Below are 25,475 nucleotides of genomic sequence, written 5' to 3' on the forward strand. Positions count from 1 at the left end.
GCTACGTATCACAATAAAGAAGTTACGATTCAATATACTGCAATATATTGCAATAATTTAAAACAGTTTAAAACTGTTATAGTATAAAAAACACACATTCATAAAATCTGAATAAAAAAAGATTTATTTTTCATCCAATTAGAATAGTGAGTACAACACTGCTCTCTAGTGGTCACGGTTTAAGCACAACACAAAATGAACCACTTCTGACACCAACCTTTACATCTAAGCTAATAATTAAATATTGGTACTGTATTTTTGAAACTCAATACAGTATTGCAAAACAAAAAATATATCAATATATCAATCTTTTCTTACACTCCTATTCTATACAACACATATTTGGAAAATATTATAATGCCATGATGCTTAATGCTATTGCCAATACAGTGTAGCATGTATTCTATAAAATGTTGGCTAGTAATTAACCGTACACCAGCAAAAGCTTCAAGCAGAGCCCAGAATAACTCCAACAAAAATAGGTAAATCATTTTTAACACAGTTAGTGGATTGGAAACATAAGGTAAAGGTAGGGTGTTTCCAATAAATTGGCCACAGTAAGTGCGGCTCTGGTACAGTATGAGTTGCAATATGTTGTAGTATGTAATTATGTTTGTTTTTGAAGGTTTTAAAGGTTAACAAAGAGAAACTCAATATATTTACAGTGAACTGAAGGTCAGTACAGGGTTAATAAGCGGTAGAGCTGCTGCTGGATGTGTGTTTATGAGTGAAGGAGCTGAATAATGAGTATAAATGAGTATAAATGAGTATAAATACAGTAAAAGTGACCAGAAGGTGAAATAATAATAAACTCACGTGTATCAGCATTACCGCTCCACTTCTTCCGCTCTTACTGCAGAGTAACAGCAGCAGCGCAACAGCGCCCCCTACAGCCCGGAGACCCACTATTGCACCCTTTTAACTCATCCCTACACTTTCTATTCCTCAACTTCTATGATATAAATATTATATACACAAACTGTTTATGACTGCATATGAAGTATATGAAGTAATTAGGACTAGTAAAACAAGATTTAGATACTAATATTTTTTGGGTAATTAGACAGCCTGACACTGTTATAGTTGATTTTATTTATTCATTTATTTTATTTATTTTATTTTATTTTTTGTTTTAATTAACTTTTTACATATTGATTTGTTTTAGGTGCCTTTTAACATTTATTTTATAGATTCTTTTATTTATTTATATTAAATGTTCCTCTTTTATTGTTTTTATTTTTTCCCTATATATATATTTTTAGTTTTATTTATTTATCTGTAGTTGCATTCTTATAATGTTTTCCCCAACATCCTCGTTATAGCTAGATTTGCTCTATTAACTTTAACTTAAATAATAAAAAGTAAAGACCATATAGAAAGATTATTATTATTATTATAAGTAATAGTAGTAAAGACTTTTATTTTGACAGAATTGTTTCGCACACTTTGCCAAGTGTTGCTGATATATGAATAGAGTTTCCTCAAGTAAAAACAGCAGTAGATAGATTTGAAATAATAATTGGTGTAATTTTAGGATAAAACTGCCACAGATAATTAGCTACTATTGCTTAAATGTGTTCTGTTTTATTTTTAATTATTATTATTTTTGTATCACTTTTATATGTTCTGTGAATTAAATGTCCTCATATTTTACATGCTGTAGTGATGTCTGCAGCATGTATTGTATTATTTCTTATTTACAGTGACGTGTTTTTAATATATATGTATATAAATATTAATCTGCAGTTAAAGGGAGTGAATGGGTTAATGCTGCTGCTTGTGTTTCAGCCACAGCTGCTTTATTATAGAGAGACTGCCCACTTCCTATCTCCCCTGTTATATATGATGATCATCATCATCATCATCATCATTTTATTCACATATCTGTTTAAGTAACAAGTGTTAAAGCATTTTTTTGTACAAGAAAACAACCTGCTTATTTATTTATTTTTCATTAAATAAAAACGTAATATAATGCGAGCAAGAATATCTAAGATAATTTAAAATAAACCAAACAAAATATTTATTATAAACGACAACACATCTCATTCTTCAACTAACTAAATTTTTAACTCATTTATTTGGATACTTTAAAGTGGACACAGCTTTTAGTTGCTTTTTGGATAACATATAATAATCAAATTTAGCATAAAAAACATTAAAATAGATTACCTTTATCAATTTCAATTTATTATCATCAGGAAGATTTTATTATTTTATTTTCTAAAAAGGATCATCTGATTTAAACTACTGTTAAAACGAAAAAAAAAAGTTTACATTTTATATCTATACTCTGATTCGCTCAATTGGAAAAATATTTAACTAGATCTTTTAAACATGAATGTGAATATCAACATAAAAAATAAAAATAAATGTTTTAGTTTATATGGACGTTTAAATTAATAAATTAATGATTTTGCCTAATTGCCCCATAGGAACCCACTTATTTTTAGACTCCCTCTGCAGCGCCCCCTGGTGGTCAAAATGGAAAACACACAGAAAATATATTCTTAAGTGTGCTCTCTCGCTTTAAGAGACTCTGTGGTAATAGCGCTGGTTAGCTAACAGCTAGGCTAAATCAGCCGATTTTATTTTGGGTGTAATAAAGTGTTATTATGGTTTATTAGATGATCTGCTGTGGTTTAGTAAGTGTGGAATATGGAGAGCGATAAATCTGCGGAGTGGAAGGAGATCCTGAGGAGAAGACTGACCTCAAAAACAGGTTAACTGTAATATTAGCATTAGCTTAGCTGTCGGTTACTATTAGTTATAGCGGTGGGTAATCCAGGTCCAGAAAGTAAAAATCCATCCCAGGGTTTTGTACCAAATGCCTGGGCTGCCCAGGGAGTTGGTACAAAACCCTGGGATGGATTTTTATTTTCTGGACCTGGATTACTCACCGCTAGTATCTAACTACCAAACTACAGTATAAACAATTACAGTCAGTTTAAAAATCCATATTTTTTAAAATAATTATTTATCAGTAGGTGAAAATAACAAGCCTCGTTTATTTATATGAGTTATTTTTATTGTATTTTAATTCTGTATCTGTTTGTTTACATGTTAGCTTGTTGCTAAGATAAAGAAAGTCCTCTGATCTCCTAATGAAAAATAAAATAATCTAAAATAAGATAATCTAAAATAAGATCATTTTAAATAAGATAATCTAAAAAACATATATAATCTAAAAAATAAAACTAAACTAATCTAAAATAAGATAATTCAAAATAAAATAATCTAAAATAATATAATATAATCCAATCTAAAATAATCTTATCTAATCCAAAATAATTGAATCTAATCCAAAAAACATCTATTCTAACCTAAAATAATTCAAAATAATCTAGATAATCTCCTGATTTCCTGTTGTGGATTTTAGAACCAGATCGTTTGGTAAAACCTATAAATAATTTAGTAGATAGAATATTTGAGCTACATTATAATGAAAATATATTTAAGGTGGTAGCTAAATATGTGATTCAGTAATTGTATCATTAATACAAAACTGACAGGTTTACAGACTGTATTTATATGTATTTATTATATAGCTAAATAATGTTATATCTGTTACTGAAATCCGCTTTAATATGAACCCTAATCTACAAATTATATATTTTTTGGCCCGTCGTATATATATACATCTCATACTGGAAGAACTATATGATATATTTAACTAAAACTGCTGATCTGAACAAAAATGATTTAAGCGTATTATTGAATTATTAATAAAATAATAATATATTTTTGTTTGTGTATCAGAGAGCCGGAGTGAGGAGGAGAAGAGAGAGGAGGAGACGGAGCTCTTCACTAAATATTACACTGAATGGAAAGGAGGAGGAAACGCAGAAAACACCTTCAAACTCATCCCTCGCTTTTACTACAGGGTGAGTTACTCCACACTCATCCCTCGCTTTTACTACAGGGTGAGTTACTCCACACTCATCCCTCGCTTTTACTACAGGGTGAGTTACTCCACACTCATCCCTCACTTTTACTACAGGGTGAGTTACTCCACACTCATCCCTCACTTTTACTACAGGGTGAGTTACTCTACACTCATCCCTCGCTTTTACTACAGGGTGAGTTACTCCACACTCATCCCTCTCTTTTACTACAGGGTGAGTTACTCTACACTCATCCCTCGCTTTTACTACAGGGTGAGTTACTCCACACTCATCCCTCGCTTTTACTACAGGGTGAATTACTCTACACTCATCCCTCACTTTTACTACAGGGTGAGTTACTCTACACTCATCCCTCGCTTTTACTACAGGGTGAGTTACTCTACACTCATCCCTCGCTTTTACTACAGGGTGAGTTACTCTACACTCATCCCTCACTTTTACTACAGGGTGAGTTACTCTACACTCATCCCTCGCTTTTACTACAGGGTGAGTTACTCTACACTCATCCCTCACTTTTACTACAGGGTGAGTTACTCCACACTCATCCCTCGCTTTTACTACAGGATGAGTTACTCTATACTCATCTCTCGCTTTTACTACAGGGTGAGTTACTCTATACTCATCCCTCGCTTTTACTACAGGGTGAGTTACTCTATACTCATCCCTCGCTTTTACTACAGGGTGAGTTACTCTATACTCATCCCTCGCTTTTACTACAGGGTGAGTTACTCTACACTCATCCCTCACTTTTACTACAGGGTGAGTTACTCTACACTCATCCCTCACTTTTACTACAGGGTGAGTAACTCCACACTCATCCCTCGCTTTTACTACAGGGTGAGTTACTCCACACTCATCCCTCACTTTTACTACAGGGTGAGTTACTCTACATTCATCCCTCGCTTTTACTACAGGGTGAGTTACTCCACACTCATCCCTCGCTTTTACTACAGGGTGAGTTACTCCACACTCATCCCTCGCTTTTACTACAGGGTGAGTTACTCCACACTCATCCCTCGCTTTTACTACAGGGTGAGTTACTCCACACTCATCCCTCGCTTTTACTACAGGGTAAGTTACTCTACACTCATCCCTCTCTTTTACTACAGGGTGAGTTACTCCACACTCATCCCTCGTTTTTCCTCCGGGGTGAGTTACTCTATACTCATCCCTCGCTTTTACTACAGGGTGAGTTACTCTATACTCATCCCTCGCTTTTACTACAGGGTGAGTTACTCCACACTCATCCCTCGCTTTTACTACAGGGTGAGTTACTCTATACTCATCCCTCGCTTTTACTACAGGGTGAGTTACTCTACACTCATCTCTCGCTTTTACTACAGGGTGAGTTACTCTACACTCATCTCTCGCTTTTACTACAGGGTGAGTTACTCTACACTCATCCCTCGCTTTTACTACAGGGTAAGTTTCTCTACACTCATCCCTAGCTTTTACTACAGGGTAAGTTACTCTACACTCATCCCTCGCTTTTACTACAGGGTGAGTTACTCCACACTCGTTCCTCGCTTTTACTACAGGGTGAGTTACTCCACACTCATCCCTCGCTTTTACTACAGGGTGAGTTACTCCACACTCATCCCTCACTTTTACTACAGGGTGAGTTACTCCACACACCCAAAGCTTTACATGTAGAACTTCCACAAGCAAAGCTATTAAATATTGATTACTCATACATTAAAAGTCCATTAAAGTCCATGTGAGCTGATTTGTTATGAAAAAAAGTACTCCGGTGATCCGGTATAACACTGCTTTAGTCCAGTGGAGGAGTGGGGTGGAGAAAAACAATAGAATTTTAGCTCTTGCTCATGAATATTAATATATGCAAACATATCGCCTCTGATTGGCTTACAGCACTGCAGTGTGGTGAGACGGACAACAGTTAGAAAGTTTTAAAAATAAGGATATTTTTACACTAATAAAAATCTTTGCAATTTCATATATTACTTTACAGCATGTGTAATGTGTAGTTGGAACAAAACGCTGGTGTGGATTTTTACTTTTAACTAGTGTAAACAGAACTGTTCTAAACATCTAAACACCTACCTATCTCTATTGTACTTGCCTGGTGGTGTTTTTCCTCCATAGACTAATTCTAACCATTTGTTTCTTAGTTTTGAATTACTGGGTAAAGTATATAAACACTGATGTGTTATTCGCACAAATAACACAGGAATGAACTGCATGCTGCTCCTAGCGCTGTTAGGTAGTGATGGGCAGATGAAGCCTCATTGTGTGTCCAAACTGTATCGACACTGTGTTGAAGCTGTGTTGCTGCATCAGTTAATGGCGACATCTGCTGGACTTAAAAAGTCATTGCAAGCAACTGTGCGAGGAACTGCATCGGTCACGTGGTTTACCTTAAAATGATACGCGGTCCGACACAGCGGTTCACCTTGTTTGCTCGGTGCATGCGCAGAGGTTTCAGTGTCGTCAGACCCATCGCTACCAAACGATACAGGAAGTGTATCGGTCACGTGGTTTTCCTTAACTTGATACGCGCACCGACACGGGGTTTCGCCTTGATAGCTCGGCGCTTGTGCCGAGGTTTCAGGGTCGTCAGACCCATCGCTACTGTTAGTTAGCTCCTATCTGACGAGACGGCATCGCTGCCCGGCTTCAGCTCTGTCTGTGGGCGGTCCCGAGCCGAGGTGGGCAGGGCCATGAATACTAATTTACGAGTTGATGTAGAAACGGTGCTTTTCCTGATCGACTCGTTTATTTTTCTGAATATTTTCTTTTACTAACTGCTGCAGAACAATGAGGAAGAGTTTCATCATGTGCAGCATCATAAACTACTCAGAGACCCACTGTATTTCACTAAGAATAAGAAAAAGAGGATTTTAGAGGAAGGATATCTTTCAGAACAGCTTTCAGCTTTATGATTATTTTTTATTAACAGCTTCCAGCAGAGGATGAAGTTCTGCTGCAGAAGCTGAGAGAAGAGTCCCGAGCCGTGTTCCTGCAGAGGAAGAGCCGGGAACTCCTCGATAATGAGGAATTACAGGTGATCGTATTGTGATCGTATTGTAATAAATAATAGTTCTTATTGTAACTACAGTATTATGCTTTAATATCAAAACATTGAGGATATGATCAGTGCTTAATAAACAGAAATTTGTTTTATTGAAGGAAATTCAGCAAAATTGAAATAAAATCACTGTTTTATTCAAGAAAGAGTAATTAAATAGCAAAATCTGCTACTGATTTTATACTGTTTATATTAATATCGGAATTCTATCGTATCGACTGAAATAAAGAAATATGTCATGATATATATTTTGGTCATATAGTTTAGCTGTGACGCCAGGTAGAGAGGAGTGACGCGAGCCGAGTTAAAAGTACAGACAGGTTTATTAGCAGGAAGGCTAACAGATACTGCTAACAGAATAAACAGGCAAACAGCGGTCTCACCGATACCAGAAGACGTAGTCAAAAATACAGTCCGAGTTCGAAACCGAGAAACAGTCCAACCGTACAACAAATCCAATAAGGGCAAAACAAAAGACATAAACCGATAATCCGAAAACAGGGTCACAGAACACAGGAAAATAACGCTTAGTATGCAACATGAGTCGACAATACCTCGCGGTGTTTGTTTACAAACGGATGCCTTAAATACAGGAGCTAGACAAGAATGAACCGGAAGTAATTTAGAACACAGGTGAATCAGAGCGTCGGAGCGTAACGCGATTGGGTGAAGGTGAAAGGTTATTATTGATGTCATAACCAGCGGAATTCTGAGAAATGGAGTCCGGTAGTGTGGAAGGAGAACAAGGCTGCGTGACATTAGCCATAATTCTACATGACTTTTATAACCAGGGCTGTGTATATACATCTAACAATGTGAGTATAAAACGCCTATCTAGTGGGCGGGGTTTAAATGATACACTTCTGACACCAGTCTTTACTATAATATAATAATAATAATAATATAAACTTATAATTATATATCAATACTGTGTTTTTAAAAATTGGTACAGTAGAACAAAATGTAATATTCTGATACAATATCGATATATTTTGACACTCCTACTGTACATACTGTAAAAAGCTTTAACATTTGTAACATTAAAACATTAAAAGTGCTGAATAAATAAATGTGATTTTGATTTGCATGTACAGGTGTAATTAAGCTTCAGTAATTATAATAGAGTGAATGTGAGGTATAGTAATGAATGTAGTTGTACTTACGTGTGTTTATCCTCCCCCTCTGTAGAACCTGTGGTTTCTTTTAGATAAGAATCAGGTTCCTCCTACAGCGGGAGATGAAGCTATGATCAGCTACGAGAGCTTCCTGAAGGTCGGAGAGAAAGCAGGTTCTAAGTGCAAGTGAGTTCAAACAAAACCGTGAAACGATTTATATCAGATATTGACAGATGATATCTGATATCAGATATTAACATTTGAAATACACTCAATTTCTGAGCTTTAAAGGGGAAATATTATGCAAAACCACTGTGAATCATTTGCTTCTATAAGTTGTTTGGATGCTCCTCCCTTATTGTGGCATCACAACAAGAAAACCCGTATAGAACCACCCTGGCTCCACTCTTTACCTTTCAACCCCTACCAGAGACCCGCCCACTAGATCAGTTAAAGAAACTTTTCCATTTTGGCCTGCTGCCAGTAGACAGCGGGATTAGACAGCTGACTTCGTTTGAGAGAGGGATCTGTACCTCCTGTCAGTAGCAAGTCAGCAGATGAGAGAGATGTAAGAGATGTATGTACTTTTTTGTACCATTTAGCCCAAGCTAACACTAACGTATATTATATATACCCTTAATGTAAACATGGCACCTGGTCAGCATCAGCGTATTTGCATAAAAGTGTCAGAGCCCTTAAACAGCTCGTTCTGAAAGGGACTAAAACTGGTAAGAAAAGAGAGTGTTTGTGTGTAAAGAACTTCACGAACATGTTTTGTATAAAACAGACCTGCTGTATTGTATTCAAACTTGTGTAAAAAGAGGAATAATACTGTATGTCTCCTTTAATAATTATTATGGTAGTAATAATGGTGTATTTGGTATTTTCTCTTTTCCGTCCTCAGGCTGTTCTTCACGGCCAGAGTGTACGCCAAGCTGCTCCACAATGATCCATACGGACGCATCTCAATAATGCAGTTCTTTAACTACGTCATGAGGAAAGGTACCGTCTCATTCTGTACTGTATAAAGTTTCTCCTCCAATAACAGCTAAGAGCAGTTAAGTGTTAAGTCTCAGTTTAAACACATTTGACAGCAAATAATAATAATATAAAATAAAAATAAGTAAGTATAATCATGCTCAATAAGTCTAACACATTATTCTCTGTTCTCCATCAGTGTGGCTGCACCAGACCAGGATTGGGTTGAGTCTGTATGACGTGGCGGGACAGGGTTATCTCCGAGAGTCAGTAAGTAAATATGTGCTGTGATGTTTCTCCATCAGCAGCCGGAGTCTGAGAGAGAGAGAGAGAGAGAGAGAGAGAGAGAGAGAGAGAGAGAGTACAGTAGGTCATGCTTCTTCTCCATCAGCAACCGGAGTCTGAGAGAGAGAGAGAGAGAGAGAGATAGAGAGAGAGAGAGTACAGTAGGTCATGCTTCTTCTCCATCAGCAACCGGAGTCTGAGAGAGAGAGAGAGAGAGAGTGTCTATGATTAGAATAGCATACCTTTTATTTCATAAAGAATGGCATCATTTCAAATTTCAGTTTGGAACATTCAGGGTTTGAACTCTTCTCTTTTTAATTTAAAAAGCAGAAACCCTGAATTCATAAATGAAATTAAGGATATGGATATTTTGATACTGCAGGAGACATGGTGTAAAGGAGACGGTCCCACTGGTTGTCCTCCAGACCACAGAGAATTGGTTATTCCTTCCACAAAGTTAACAGGCGTTTCTCAGGGTAGGGACTCGGGGGGAATGCTTATTTGGTTTAAATCAGAACTAGCAAATTCTATTGAAATAGTAAAAAAAGGAGAAGATTATTTGTGGATAAAACTTAACAAACAGGCAATTTCAACCCCCCAAAATGTATTTATTTGTGCAATATACATCCTACCAGCAGAATCCCCCTATTTTAAAGAAGAAACCTTCCAAAATTTAGAAAACGAAATTAGTCATTTCCAAACTCAAGGCCATGTAATGATCTGTGGGGACTTAAATGCTCAAACAGGAGAGCAACCTGACTTTATCAGCACAAAAGGAGATCATTTCATTACAGGAGATGATATACATTTTGGTACTCACTACCCCAGAGAAAACTGCGATAAATCAGTAAATTCACATGGAAGAAACCTACTGCAGCTCTGTCGAAGCCTGGGTCTGTACATTGTGAATGGACGAATGCGAGGTGACTCCTTCGGTAAGTTCACACACTGCTCAGCTCTTGGCAACAGTGTTGTAGATTATATAATAACAGATCTGGACACAACCTTCCTGAGAGCCTTCACAGTCAAGCCACTGACACCTCTCTCTGATCACAGCCAAATTACTGTATATCTAAACAAACCAGTTGGGAATGATAATTGGGAAAATCCCAGCAAACTTTATAAATTTAAACTACCTCCCAGATGGACTCAGGACAGTGCTGAAAAATATATTCACGCAATTAACAGCCAGCAAATCCAGACACTCCTTAACTCCTTTCTATCTCACACCTTTCCTCAGAATGCAGAGGGAGTTGACATGGCTGTGGAACATTTAAACAGAATTTTTGACCGTGCCATCCAAATTTCAAATTTAAGCATTAGAAAAAACAAACCCAATAAGACCCAAGAAAACAAATGGTTTGATCAGGACTGTAAAAACAAGAGGAAAGAACTAAGAAGGTTATCCAATCAGAAACACAGAGAACCTCATGATCAGGAATTACGCACAAAGTACTGTGAAGCACTTAAAGAATACAAACATATTCTAAGAATTAAAAAATACAAACATATACAAAATCAAATTAACAATTTAGAGGAATCAATTAATTCTAATTCATTCTGGAATCATTGGAAATCATTAAACCGAACAGATCATGAACAATTAACAATCATTAATGGAAATACATGGAGAAATCATTTTGAAAAATTGTACAGTACTCCATTAATAAATAGAAAACAATTTGAAATATCTGAAAAACTACAGGCATTTGAAACAATTATCAAGAATTCCCAGAACCCCCTCGACTTCCCAATTACAGAAAAGGAATTAGAGGAAAAACTAAAAAATATTCAGCCTAAAAAAGCCTGTGGAACAGATGGTGTATTAAATGAAATGTTAAAAAACACAAATCATATATTCAAATTGGCTATGTTAAAACTATTTAATTTTATTTTAAATGTCGGCCACTTCCCAACTACCTGGAATGAAGGACTCATAACCCCTATTTTCAAAACCGGAGATAAATTTAACCCAAACAATTACAGAGGAATTTGTGTAAGTAGTAACCTAGGTAAGATATTCTGCAGCATCCTGAACAGCAGAATTACACAATTTCTAATAGAACATGACGTTCTGAGTAAAAATCAAATTGGCTTTTTACCAAACCACAGAACATCAGACCACATTTTCACCCTCCACACGCTCATTGATAAACATGTAACTCAAAATAAACACAAAATCTTTACCTGCTTTGTGGATTTCCAGAAAGCTTTTGACTCAATTTGGCATACCGGATTATTTTATAAACTTATTGAGAATGGTGTTGGGGGGAGAACATATGATGTAATTAAATCGATGTACTCACAAAGTAAATGTGCAGTTAAAATTGAAAAGCTCAGAACAGACTTCTTTCCACAGTCACGAGGAGTAAGACAAGGCTGTAGTCTGAGTCTTAATTTATATATTAATGAATTGGCAGAAAAATTGGATCAATCCAGTAATATACCTGGTCTTACTTTGGGTGACACCGAGGTCAAATGTCTTCTTTATGCAGACGACCTTGTTTTACTGTCCCCTACGAGAGAGGGACTACAACAAAGTCTCGAAATGCTGGAGGACTTTTGTCACACATGGGCTTTGAAAATAAACCACCAAAAAACCAAAATCATGGTGTTTCAAAAAGGGACAAAAAGTCAGGGGAATTTAAATTTTAAAATTAATAACACAAATATTGAATATACTAAAACATACACATATTTGGGTATAACATTCAGTTGTACTGGAAGTTTTGGCTTGGCTGTGAAGGAACTCAAAGAAAAAGCGAGAAGAGCTATTTTTGCCATTAAAAAATCTGTTAAATTTGAAATTCCCATTAAAATCTGGCTAAAATTATTTAAATCAATAATAGAACCCATTGCATTGTATGGTAGTGAGGTTTGGGGACCCCTCACTCAAAATGATTTTTTAAACTGGGACAAACACCCAGTTGAAACTCTGCACACAGAGTTCTGCAGGAATCTCCTCAGTGTGCAGAGGAAGACCCCGAACACGGCCTGCAGAGCAGAATTAGGACAGTACCCTCTAATAATTAACATTCAAAAAAGAGCCATAAACTTCTGGAAGCACATTAAATCTAGTGACCCCCACTCACTCCACTATAAAGCACTGACCTGCCAAGAGCTGAACATCCAGAGGAGTCCCCTAACCCAGCTGATCCTGAATCTCACTGACCTAACACACACCACCCAGCCCCACTACACACTCGCCCAAAACATTAAACCCAACCAAATTATTACCCAACAAAAACAGAAATACATCACACACTGGACTGAGACAGTAAAACAGCAGCACAGACTGCAGTGCTATTCGGCTCTGAACCGAGAATACACTCTGGCAGATTACCTGACAGAAATTAAAGATAGAAAACTGAGAAAGATGTTGAGCATGTACAGACTCAGTGAGCACAGCCTGGCCGTGGAGACCGGCCGGCGCAGGCAGAACTGGACACCCAGAGAGGCCAGACTGTGCTCTCACTGTGAGCTGGCAGTGGTGGAGACAGAGCTGCACTTCCTCACAGAGTGTCCAAAATACCACTCCATCAGGAGTTTATATTATAGGAAATTTAGCAGCGTCGCCCCCGAGTTCCTACACTGCACTAATACACACAAACTGCCCTACATACTGGGAGAGAGCAGAGAGCTGATCACACTCGCTGCCCAATACATTACAGCCTGTCACAACCTGAGAGACAACCAGTGAGACCGTCCACCAATCACTAATATCTGTACTTATATCTGTAATATGTTATATTGATATTAATATATTAATGTTACCTCTTTTACTTCTATTAATCTAACTTTAACATGCTTTATTACTACTTTTACTTATTTTCTTTATTAATAACTCAACCTTTTTAATATTACTGTTTTTTTTCTTTCTTTCTTTCTCTCTAATCTGTAGATTTATTTATGTATTTTATTTTTGTTATTATTAGTATTTTTTTTTTTTTTATAACGTCTGTTTACTTGTATTATTAATTGCTTTGGCAATAGTGTATGTAATTACATTCATGCTAATAAAGCACCTCTGAACTGAACTGAACTGAGAGAGTACAGGTCATACTGCTTCTCCATCAGCAGCCGGAGTCTGAGAGAGAGAGAGAGAGATAGAGAGAGAGAGTACAGTAGGTCATGCTTCTTCTCCATCAGCAACCGGAGTCTGAGAGAGAGAGAGAGAGAGAGAGAGAGAGAGAGTACAGGTCATACTGCTTCTCCATCAGCAGCCGGAGTCTGAGAGAGAGAGAGAGAGAGAGAGAGAGATAGAGAGAGAGAGAGAGAGTACAGTAGGTCATGCTTCTTCTCCATCAGCAACCGGAGTCTGAGAGAGAGAGAGAGAGAGAGAGATAGAGAGAGAGAGAGAGAGAGTACAGTAGGTCATGCTTCTTCTCCATCAGCAGCCGGAGTCTGAGAGAGAGAGAGAGAGAGAGAGAGAGAGAGAGAGAGAGAGAGAGAGAGAAGTGAAGGAAAAACAGCACCTCTTGCGGCTAAATATGTGGCAACTTGTCACCGCCTGAAGGACAGTGAGTAACTCCCCTAATAAACAACTGTTAATATTATTATACTTGATCATTATAATCACTATAATTTTTTTATTATTACTATTGTTATTATTGTTGTTTTTACTATTATCATTATTATTATTATTATTATTATTATTATTGTGATTTTTTTATTATTATTATTATTATTATTATTATTATTATTTCTTTAATTAATTGATGTTTATGTTTCATCGTTGTTTCACTATAGGTTCGGTTTTGATATTTGTGTGCTTTGGCAACATTGTTTTTTTTTAAACAGTCATGCTAATAAAGCCAATTTGAATTGAATTGAATTGAATTGACAGAGAGTACAGTAGGTCATGCTTCTTCTCCATCAGCAGCCGGAGTCTGAGAGAGAGAGAGAGAGAGAGAGAGAGAGAGAGAGAGAGCGAGTACAGGTCATACTGCTTCTCCATCAGCAGCCAGAGTCTGAGAGAGAGACAGAGAGAGAGAGAGAGAGAGAGAGTACAGTAGGTCATGCTGCTGTTTCTCCATCAGCAGCCGGAGTCTGAGAGAGAGAGAGAGAGAGTACAGTAGATTATGCTGCTTCTCCATCAGCAGCCGGAGTCTGAGAGAGAGAGAGAGAGAGTACAGTAGATTATGCTGCTTCTCCATCAGCAGCTGGAGTCTGAGAGAGAGAGAGAGAGTACAGTAGGTAATGCTGTTTCTCCATCAGCAGCCAGAGTCTGAGAGAGAGAGAGAGAGTACAGTAGGTAATGCTGTTTCTCCATCAGCAGCCAGACCCTGAGAAACCAGAGCCCCACCCTACACTAAACCACCCTGCTTGTATATCTATTTATATATATTATTACATAAAATATATGTACATTAATGTATTACTCTTTTTCACATATTGTAATTTATTTATTATCCTTTAATTTTGTCATAATTTGATAATTATTTTTGTATTTGTTGAATTGTTTGCTTTGGCAACAGTTGTTATTTGCAATTCATGCCAATAAAACCATTTGAATTTGAATTTGAGAGAGAGAGAGAGAGAGAGAGAGAGAGTACAGTAGATCATGCTGCTGTTTCTCCATCAGCAGCCGGAGTCTGAGAGAGAGAGAGAGAGAGAGAGAGAGTACACTAGGTCATGGAGCATTACTACTGATAGGGGGAGTCCTAAAAAGGACCTGTTTATTGTTTATGTGTTTGTAAGGATTTGGAGAACTACATCCTGGAGTTAATCCCCACCCTGCCCCAACTGGATGGGCTGGAGAAATCCTTCTACTCGTTTTACGTCTGCACCGCCGTACGCAAGTTCTTCTTCTTCCTCGACCCGCTGCGTACAGGTTCTTTCATTTATTTATTCACTTCTTACTTTTACTTAACATGCACTGCCTGGCCAAAAATGGTACCACCTGGATTTAACTAAGCAAACAGATAAGAGCCTTCCACTGGATAATAATTACTGCATGGGTGATTAATATGTTTCAGCTGGCAACAAGTTTTTTAACCCAAACTGATGCAGGGAGTAGCTTCTCATTCGTTAAACAACCGTGTGGAAAGACAAACTCTTCCTTTGGTCGTGGGAAAGATCCTGTTCATCTGTTTTTAGAAGCAACGAATCCAGCAGAGAAAATTTCTAAAGAGATTAAACTACTAAAACTACTAAAATTGGGTAAAGAAATGACCAATGCATGATTAAAAGGTGGAAGGACAGTGGAGAAACATCCTCTACCAGGAAGGTGCAAAAAGTGGTGGAAAAAATCTTTGTGAAAACAATTGGTGAAATCCTACAAATGGTATAAAAACAGCGATAGAACTCAGGGATATGTTGTTTAATAGTGAAAGTAAGAGCTTTACCACACTCACACAATGCAGTTAAGGGAACTGAAGGGAATAAAGGGACTAAACAGCTGTGTAGCTTTAAGAAAAGCTCTGATCAGTGAGAATAATCAGTAAAAACAGCTTCAGTTTACTACAGAGTGTTAAGATTGTTGATGTTGCAGAAGATTTTGGGAACAATGCCATAATTAAAGCTAAACCAAATATTACAGTGTGACCTTTTTTTAACCAGGCAGTTTAATGTTTTACCGTAAATTATACATTTGAATGATTAATGTTATCTTTTCATCTCAATATGACTTGTTTTGTTTTTTCTTTTGTTCTTTTAGGGAAAATTAAAATTCAGGACATCTTGGCTTGTAGTTTTCTGGATGATCTGCTTGAGGTATTTAAAAATTCAGCTTATTATATAGTCATGTTTAATTATCATACTCTATATAGTATTGGACAAGAGTAGTGCTAGGTGATATGGAAAAAATATTATATCACGATATGGATTTTTTTATATCCCGATAACGATATATATATTGTGATATTCCACATTTAAGTCTGTTTTCAGTTATTCTTCAAAAATTTGTCAAAATAATATCATTATATTATTACTTTTTTTTCAGCTTTATTTCACAGTGACATTAAACCAAACTTTCACAAATGAGAATTACTACCTTTTAGTGCAGCAATATATAAATATATATGTATCAAATGAAAACAGATGAGGTAGATGCAGTAGCTAATTTTTTTTAAAGAACAATGCATCTCCATTGTTCAGCTCTCATATGTTTAATAACGTAACGTCACGTCGCAAAACCACATTATGAAGCTCTTTTTTGCGAAGATTACTTTATTATCACTTATATAAACCGAGTTTATGCAAAGTGACCACACCAAATACATTTCAGTAGCCTACTTTATATATTTGCATGAATAATTGATGAAATTACTGTAGAAACGATAGAGACGATAGAAGGTAAGTAGCACCATAGACACTCTTCTATCATCCCCATGATATTTATCGCCATATCGCACAGCACTAGACAAGAGTAAAAATCTCCTCAGCAAAAACTAATATTAGTACAAATGCAAAAATGTGACGTAATGATTTTACATTACTGTGTTTATTTTATGTATATGCATAACATCAGGAACAAAACATAAGCATTAGGGATTTGCAGTAATTACAGATACTTAAAGAATAAATTCACAGTTTTTGAATAGCAGATTCTTTCTGTATATATTTTGTGTGTTTATATCTGAAGTTCAACTAAATAATTTCAGTAAAATTAGACTTTCTGAAATTTCTGTTCTCACTAAAGCCATATATTGACAGACACAGTGACTTATTTAACTCAGATCAGCAGCAGACGGGAATATTAGGGCAGCAGCAGCTCCAGTAACTGTAATAAACACAGACAATAAGCTATTCACACACTGTATACAGCACACACACACACAACAATACACAATACAACACAATACACCGCACAGTACAGTGCAGAACCCTGAACACAAGCTCTCCTGTTCTTTTATCTCCATCTGCAGCTCAGAGACGAGGAGCTTTCTAAAGAGAGTCAGGAGTCCAACTGGTTCTCCGCCCCCTCCGCCCTGCGGGTTTACGGTAACCAATCACATTTAGAATATATTTATAATATACTGCAGCTGTTCCTGCAGTTTTACACATTTTTAAATATTCACATTGAGAGCAAACAATTATATTAAAATCCAGAACACCAACACGATTCATTAATCCTTTAAAAACAAACATACGTATATTATCATTTCAGTTATAAAATATTGTATTGGAAAATTGAAGCCATATTTCTGATACAGCATGACGGGGTGAAGATCATCCTTCACTCAGCCTGCACCTGTTTAAAATTCTTAATTTTATTTATAAATAATACCTTTTATAATCTTACATTTTCATTATTTTAACCTTTAACCTTTTTTTCACTTTTTTTTTTGTTTAATCATGCACTCTTAACTAGTTATATATTAGCTTTAGCTTTAGCTTTATTTTATTCATTTCTGTCTCACATTTTAATAGTTTTATTTATTTATTTGCATTATTTTTATGGTTAAAAACAATATGCTATATTTCTTTAAAATATATATATATATATTTAATTTATATTCTCAATCCCTTCTTCTGTGTAAAATTGGCTCGTTTACACTGTAAATTCCCAGTTTAAATAAAGGTATGTTGATTAATTGACTGGTTGATTAAACACAAAAAAACTAAAAGTCAAAAGATGTATTTAACAAAATGCTAATAAATAAGTTTAATTGGATACACAGACTCCACACAATGTTTTTTTCACAACTGTCTTAAACTGAAAATTGTCCATGACAAAACATTTTTTAAACATATTACAGTTGTAGTTGTTTGTGTACTTTTTTACTACATTGAATTTATCAGTTGTTTTTGAATTTATGTTTTTTTGCCTTCTGGCACATTGAAGTCTGTTCACATCTACCAATCTTATTAATCTTATTAAGTAATATCCAGCAAATGGCACAGTTTCCCTGATTACCGGTGCCACTTTTGAAGCTCCACAGTTGACCGACATGGCGATTTGCCAACCTCAAGCACAGTAAAGGATTTTAAAGTAATTCAGGGAGTCTGAAAACTGGCGAGCTCCTGTTAAACAGTGCAGGAGAAAATATAGCTATAACACTGATATTCACAGACTGATATAATGAAGCATACACTGTAAAAAAGATCTATTAATGCGGCTAAATATGTTTAATTTCTGTGTGTGTGTGTGTGTGTGTGTGTGCAGGTCAGTACCTGAACCTGGATAAGGATCATAATGGAATGCTGAGTAAGGAGGAACTCTCCCGTTACGGAACAGGAACTCTAACCAGCGTATTTCTGGACCGGGTCTATCAGGAGTGCCTGACCTACGATGGAGAAATGGTGATTATTACTATTATTATTATTATTATTATTATTATTATTATTATTATTATTATCTGTATAAATCCTTGTATGTTTTATGATTTTTTTATACATATATTTGATTTGTAATATCTACATTACCTCTGTCTCTGTGTGTGATGCTCCAAAACATTGAAATCTTTAAATGCAAACTTATAAAAAAAACTATTGTTAAGTCTGGCTTTTATGCAGCTTTTAGTAACATTTATTTTTTTGTGGTCTATTTTTTCTAAAACATTTAATTCTATTATGTTTGATTATTTTTTCTCGCTTTCCCTTCTTATATTTTATATTTTCTTCAATTTGTACCACTTTAAAATAAGACCCTTATAAATGGTTTGTAAATGGTTTATAAACTAGATTATTAAGTATTATTGATTAGCTTTTAAATGCCTTAAAACCATTGATAAGCAGTTACAACACATCAATTAAAAAAGCAATAGTGATCTGTTTTTTTGCTTAGTCATTTAATTCAACTAAGTCATTTAATTTACAGTAAATAAAGTTAAATATACTTACAAATATATATTAATATAACAGGTTTAATGCTGATTGATGGAAAACACAAAGTTAGATCAGTGTCTAGAAAGATCTGCGGTTTGACAGTAGAAATGAGTGTGAAATCACTGGAATTTCTATCCATGTTGTTATTTATTTATTAAATGCTTATTTATGAGTTTTAAAGTTTTGCAGACTAATTAATAACCATTAATAATCTCTTTTATAAACCATTCATAAACCCTTTATAAAAGTAGTCTTATTTTAAAGTGGTGTCCTTCAATCACCTGTGAAGTCCCTTAAATTTCAGTCTTATTTATCTGAAAGATGCTGTATAAATAAAGTTTGATTGATTGATTGATTGATATTGATGCTCCTGTGATATAATCAGGATTATAAGACGTATCTGGACTTTGTTCTGGCTCTGGAGAACCGTAAGGAACCCGCAGCGCTGCAGTACATCTTCAAACTGCTGGACATGGAAAACAAAGGCTACCTCAACGTCTTCGCCCTCAACTACTTCTTCAGGGTAAAGATTAGCTGTATTTTTGGGGTGGAGAATATTACAGTATTACTTTAAGTTATCTACATATTATTTTCAACTTATTTTCAAAGTTACAGTTCAAAAATTAAATCTGAAGAGAGAGCACTTTCAGTTTCTGAATTAGTTTCTCTGATTTTGCTATTTATAGGTTTATGTTTGATTAAAATGAACATTGTTGTTTTATTCTATAAACTACAGACAACATTTCTCCCAAATTCCAAATAAAAATATTCTCATTTAGAGCATTTATTTACAGAAAATGAGAAATGGCTGAAATAACAAAAAAGATGCAGAACTTTCAGACCTCAAATAATGCAAAGAAAACAAGTTCATATTCATAAAGTTTTAAGAGTTCAGAAATCATCAATATTTGGTGGAATAATCCTGGTTGGTTTTTAATCACAGTTTTTTTCATGCATCTTGGCATCATGTTCTCCTCCTCCACCAGTCTTACACACTGCTTTTGGATAACTTTATGCTGCTTTACTCCTGGTGTAAAAATTCAAGCAGTTCAGTTTGGTGGTTTGATGGTTTGTGATCATCCATCTTCCTCTTGATTATATTCCAGAGGTTTTTAATTTGGTAAAATCAAAGAAACTCATCATTTTTAAAGTGGTTTGTTTCAATATCAATGTGCTCATAAAACTCTTCTTAGTTATTACAAGACGCTCCCTAGTCCTGATTTTGTGTGATTTTGTGTGATTAGGCCATTCAGGAGCAGATGAAGATCCATGGGCAGGAACCCGTGTCTTTCCAGGATGTAAAGGTGTGTGGATTTATTTTTATAATTTGTGTTTTATGTCAACTTATGTTAATTTATGTGCAAATGTTTCTTTAGGATCAATTAGGGATGCACAGATGTGGGAATTCTGGGCCGATGCTGAAACATTTATAACTTATAAGCACATAGTTTTTAGTCATAGATTTTACACATAGTACACCCTGGTATAAAGTTAGTGATCTACAGGTGAGCTGTGAATCATGCACCGTGCAGCTTGATTTAAGACGCATCAGTGTGTCTTTGCTATCGTAACGACGGGAAAAGTACACCTTGTGCATCTCAAAACAGACAAAAGTCATGTACTAATTCTCCTAATTAATCATGGGTGTGTTTAATTTTGAGCGTAAAGTGAAATAAACCAAATGCAGGTGAGCTCTGACTTTGGTGGATTGCTATTGTAACGGTGCAGCTACCTGGACATGTCCAACAAACGCTTCTCAGCAGAGGAAACTGAGCTGCTGGTTGACGCTGTGAAGGAGCTCCAGCAGCTCATTTACGGGAACAGCAATGTTATTTAATTTAGTATTAATTCGTATTTATACCAGAGACCATCAGTAGTAAAGGACAACAGTAAAACCTGTTTAGTTTATATAGTATAAACAGTGGTGTTCTCTCATTACTGAACTAAAATTGAACCGGCAGCACCGGACAAACTGGTTCTTACTTTTATTTACAGAAGCAGCTCTTATCCAGAGCTCGTACAGGTGAGTGATGTTTCACAGGTAGGAGAATGTAAGGTTTAGAGACTCACCCAACGTCTATAGTAAAAACAAAAGGTTGCAACCTGGATTAAACTAAACAAACTGGTATCCCATTGGATAATTACAGCATCTAAAGAGGTTGAACTACTGAAACTACTAAAATCAGGTAAAAAAGTTTCCAACGCATTATTAGAAAGTGGAAGGACAGTGGGGGAACATCATCTTCCAGGAAGGAATGAGATGCAGAAAAATCTCGAACGTTGGTGATCAGCGACCATTTAAGCATTTGGCGAAATAAACCAAATGAATGTTTAATAGTGAAAGTAAGAGCTTTCCCACTCGCACATTAAAGAAGGGCATGTTGCAGAAGTTTCTGAAAATTATGCCACAGTGAATGTGGGACGTATCACAAAGATAAAGGCGGTCCAACCAAATATTAGAGTGTGTATATGTATGTATTTATCTTTTAAAAGCAAGGCAAAACACATTTGGGCTTTTTAATTCATGCAATGGTTAAAAAAAGGTGGCAAAATGAACGGAAACCTGCAAAAGCCTGTATTCGGTTTTTAACCTTTGGCAACATACTCCTCCCACTCCAAAACTTCAACTAATGCACTTGTACTTCTGTCCACAAGGGTGCGCTCAAAGTATGTAAAACTTGTATTTACCGCAGTGGAGTAAAAGTGAATTACAATCTCCACCTGTACAGGTGTACCCACAGATCCTTAAAAAAGTCTTAAAATGTCTTAAATTTGCTGTAGGTTATATTACATTTTCAGACTGTGAGTTTAACGGTGAGTTAGCTAACGTTACAGAAAAGAGAACTAAGGTTAACAAAGAGCTAGCTAACATACTAACGTTATCAGCGAGTTATCTAGCTACATTACTGGGGATAGAACTAAGGTTAGCAGAGAGCTAGCTAAATGGCTAACATAATAAAATTAGTGGCAATTTAGCTACGTTACCGGGAAAGAATTAGGATAATATAGCCTTGTTAAGTTTTGATTTTCAAAACAACAAATTATTTTATACCAAAGAAATAATGACTACATTTTAAGAAATAATGACTACATTTTTTGGTCTTAAACTATATATATTACGGTCTAAAAAAGGTCTTTAAAATTAAATTTAATTAATTTGACTTTTAAAATGGTGAAAGAACCCTGCTGTAGGGGGAGTCTATAAGCAAATAAATAAAATGGCAGTCCGTATAATTTTTTATTACTAAACTGAAAGCAGAAGCATTTCTGAGTGGAGAAGAATATGGATAAAAATATTGTGTTAAGTGATACCAGTGAGCTGAAACCACCATCCCTGCTAAACCTAATATAGTATATTTATTCTAAAAACTGGGGTGTCGGGTCGCTTTTTGTGGGAGTTCTTCTTCTTCTGGTCACGTCACGCATATTTACGCACTTGCGTCACACGTACAGCCTCTAAAAGAGGATCCGGCTCAGTTTTACTGAACGCGAGCGGCTGGTGGAGCAATGGAGACTTCAGAAGAGGAAACTCAGAGCTCAGTAGATCATTCACTCATAGTAAAACCAAAGAAACGAAGGAGTGAAGATTCTGACTGAGCTCTCTCTCTCTCTCTCTCTCGCTCTCTCTCTTTGATTGAACATAACATGGATTCGGATTCATCTGCTCTGAAAGGAGACCGCATCACACCCGCCCAGTTTAAAATGATTCTTCCGCATGCTCGGTGCAATTACCCATTCTCACCAGAGAGGGTGCTAAATCCCCTAAATCCCCCAAAGGAATTTTTGCTTTATACTGCTTTAAATTCATACTAATTTTGATACGTTTCTTTTGATCTCGATCTTGATCTCCTCAGGATGAAATCTTCGACATGGTGAAGCCGAGAGATCCGTATAAGATCACCCTGCAGGATCTGGTGAACAGCGGTCAGGGAGACACGGTCACCAGCATCCTCATCGACCTCAACGGCTTCTGGACCTACGAGAACCGAGAGGTGCTGGTGACCAACGACAGCGAGAACACCACCGCCGACCTGGAGGACACGTGACACGCCTGCTGAGACCACGCCCCCAGGGAGGGGAGGGGCCAACAGAACGACCAGACGAGTCATGAAATACCCGAACGCTGCAGCCACCTGCATTCAGAACTTTATTAAACAATATTACATTTAAAAAAGCACATTTTATACTGAACTGATATAAAAGAGTAGTACTGTACCTGCGACACACACACCTGTACATCAATAAATTATACAGCTTTTCAGAGTGACGTCACTGATTATTATTATTATTATTAAAAGAGTGTAAATAGATTCAGAGACTCAGTCGTTTCTTTTTGATGTTTGTACACCTCACATCCGCCCCCATGTTTACAGTGAGGAAGAAGCCTGGAAACCAAACGAAACCAAATTCCCTTTATAAACTGGAGTCAGATTATAAAATAAACTCACAACAGTCAATGTGACATTTATCAGTTTAGCTTTCTGATCATTTAGGGATTTAAAAAGGGATTTACTGGATTTTAATCAGTGTAATGTTTATCAGCTCAGTTTCCTGACTGTTTAAGGGTAAATGTCAGTATTATCAATGAGAAACTGTTTTTTCAATTTTCTTCTTTTTCATTTCTGCCCCTCACAATCTAAATTTTAGGAAAAATAAAAAAATTACATTTTTTCCATTTTTATACCATCAGATTTTTACTGCAAAATGCAAAAAAAAAATGTGATGAGTATAATTATTTTTAATGTTTTCTGTATTTCTGTGTGATTGTGAGGGACAAATATTATATACTTGAAAATGTTTAAAAAGAGTTTTACACACAATTATTTACTTTCAAATTTAGCCTCAAGCTGTCAAAAAACTGAACTGATAACCCGGACAAACACTTTATTTATTTTAATTTTTTAATTAATATTTTAGTTTCCATTTATTATTATTATTATTAAATGGGCTTTATATATATTTTTTAAAATAGTTTAAAATAGTTTTCATTTCTGAACCTTAAAATCTGACCTTCAGGAAAAATACACATCATGTAACAAAAGAATTATGATTGTATATTGATTCTTTTATATTTTTCATTGCTCAGAAATTATAACTGAGACAGAAAGTCAGAAAAAGTCAGAAAAAAAACTAGAAAATTGGAAAACTGAATGAAAAACACATTTCAAAAATGAATATTTTCTGTTTTCCAATTAAGCCTCAAACAGTCACAAAACTGAACTAAAACTCTACATTGACCGATTTTGGATTTTGTGTAACATTTATTTACTCTTTGAGAGACAATAGAACAATACAACAATAACATATAATAATAGAATAATAGAAAATTAAGAACATTTTTTTTTTGTTTACTGAAGAAAACAAATCCACATTCATAATTTTTCAGGAACATTTTTTGACAGGAATATTTTTTAATTTTTATATTAACAAAAAATTGATGGTATAATCCAACATTATTTTTTACAAGATGCAAAAAGGGAAAAATCAGAAAATCAAGATTTTTTTTCCTGTAATTCTGATTGTGAGGTGCAGAAAAAAAGGATAATATCCAATTTCTTATTGTTGAATTTAATCTTGAATGGTCAGAAAACTGAAATGATTAACACTACGATTTCCCTTTGATTTCCCTTTTTTTTTACCATTTTAATTCTCCTTCACAGTCTGAGTTTTACAAAAATGAAAAAGTAAACCTGTGTGTGATTTTTGCGTTTTCTCCCCCAGGTTGATGCTATAATTCAGTCTATTTTTGTTGCAAAGTGCAAAATTGGAAATTAGAGAAATAAATAAAGATAATTTATTCCTCTTCTCCGAAATTCTGATTATAAAGGGCAGAAAAGAAAAACAGAGAAAATTGTAAAAAGAAAAGTGTCTTAAAGCATCAGAAATCTGACATGATAAACGTTACACTGACCAAACACAACCTGCAGCTCCAGTACAGTCAGTAACATACGGATAAATTATATACACTTATTTATATAAGGAGAAAATCAAGAGTAAAACTGTTTACTATACAGAACTAATAACTGATCATGTAATCAGCATACCGGCAGAACTAATGCGAATTTTTATATATATATATATATATATATATATATATATATATATATATATATATATATATATATATATATATATATAACCTTCAGAACTAATGACTGTATAAAAGCATGAACAGCTCTAGCGCCTCTGCTGGCTGGTTGCAGTATGACGTTTAGCTCCACCCATCCTCATATGTTTCAATGACAAAAAAGCCCCGCCCATTTTTCCATCTCATTTTACTTCTCTAAACTGTCCTGTTTTTTAATTCCAACAGTTAGTTTTCTCTGTGGTAAAATTTTACCACATTTTCCCCAGAAAATAGTTTATAACCTT

General features: G+C 35.4%; 2 protein-coding genes across 2 annotated transcripts in view; one reads left to right on the forward strand and one right to left on the reverse strand.

The window, feature by feature from the left end:
• prorp (protein only RNase P catalytic subunit) overlaps positions 1-886 on the reverse strand; it is a 35,537-nt gene extending 34,651 nt beyond the window's left edge. Inside the window, exon 1 of the mRNA XM_049464059.1 lies at positions 817-886. The gene's annotated coding sequence lies outside the window, so the exon portion shown is untranslated. The remainder of the gene's footprint in view (positions 1-816) is intronic.
• A 1,657-nt stretch (positions 887-2,543) lies between these two features.
• Positions 2,544-23,413, forward strand: ppp2r3c (protein phosphatase 2, regulatory subunit B'', gamma). Its single transcript, XM_049464060.1, has 13 exons — positions 2,544-2,722; positions 3,760-3,884; positions 6,826-6,930; positions 8,143-8,255; positions 8,974-9,071; positions 9,247-9,317; positions 15,033-15,165; positions 15,991-16,046; positions 17,201-17,276; positions 18,442-18,578; positions 19,489-19,626; positions 20,348-20,407; positions 22,958-23,413. Exons 1-13 carry the CDS (start codon positions 2,659-2,661, stop codon positions 23,147-23,149), a joined length of 1,368 nt encoding a protein of 455 aa, XP_049320017.1. The 5' UTR covers positions 2,544-2,658; the 3' UTR covers positions 23,150-23,413.
• Positions 23,414-25,475: the final 2,062 nt, after the last annotated feature.

The sequence above is a fragment of the Astyanax mexicanus genome, chromosome 14 (assembly GCF_023375975.1).
Source record: "Astyanax mexicanus isolate ESR-SI-001 chromosome 14, AstMex3_surface, whole genome shotgun sequence".
In the NCBI taxonomy this organism is placed as follows: Eukaryota; Metazoa; Chordata; class Actinopteri; order Characiformes; family Acestrorhamphidae; genus Astyanax; species Astyanax mexicanus.

Bases quoted from the DNA above. Each gene is read 5' to 3' on its own strand.
- ppp2r3c (XM_049464060.1), top strand. From the start codon at position 2,659: ATGGAGAGCGATAAATCTGCGGAGTGGAAGGAGATCCTGAGGAGAAGA. The intron at 9,072-9,246 runs GTACCGTCTCAT...GTTCTCCATCAG, and splicing joins TAACTACGTCATGAGGAAAG to TGTGGCTGCACCAGACCAGG. The intron at 18,579-19,488 runs GTGATTATTACT...TGATATAATCAG, and splicing joins TGACCTACGATGGAGAAATG to GATTATAAGACGTATCTGGA.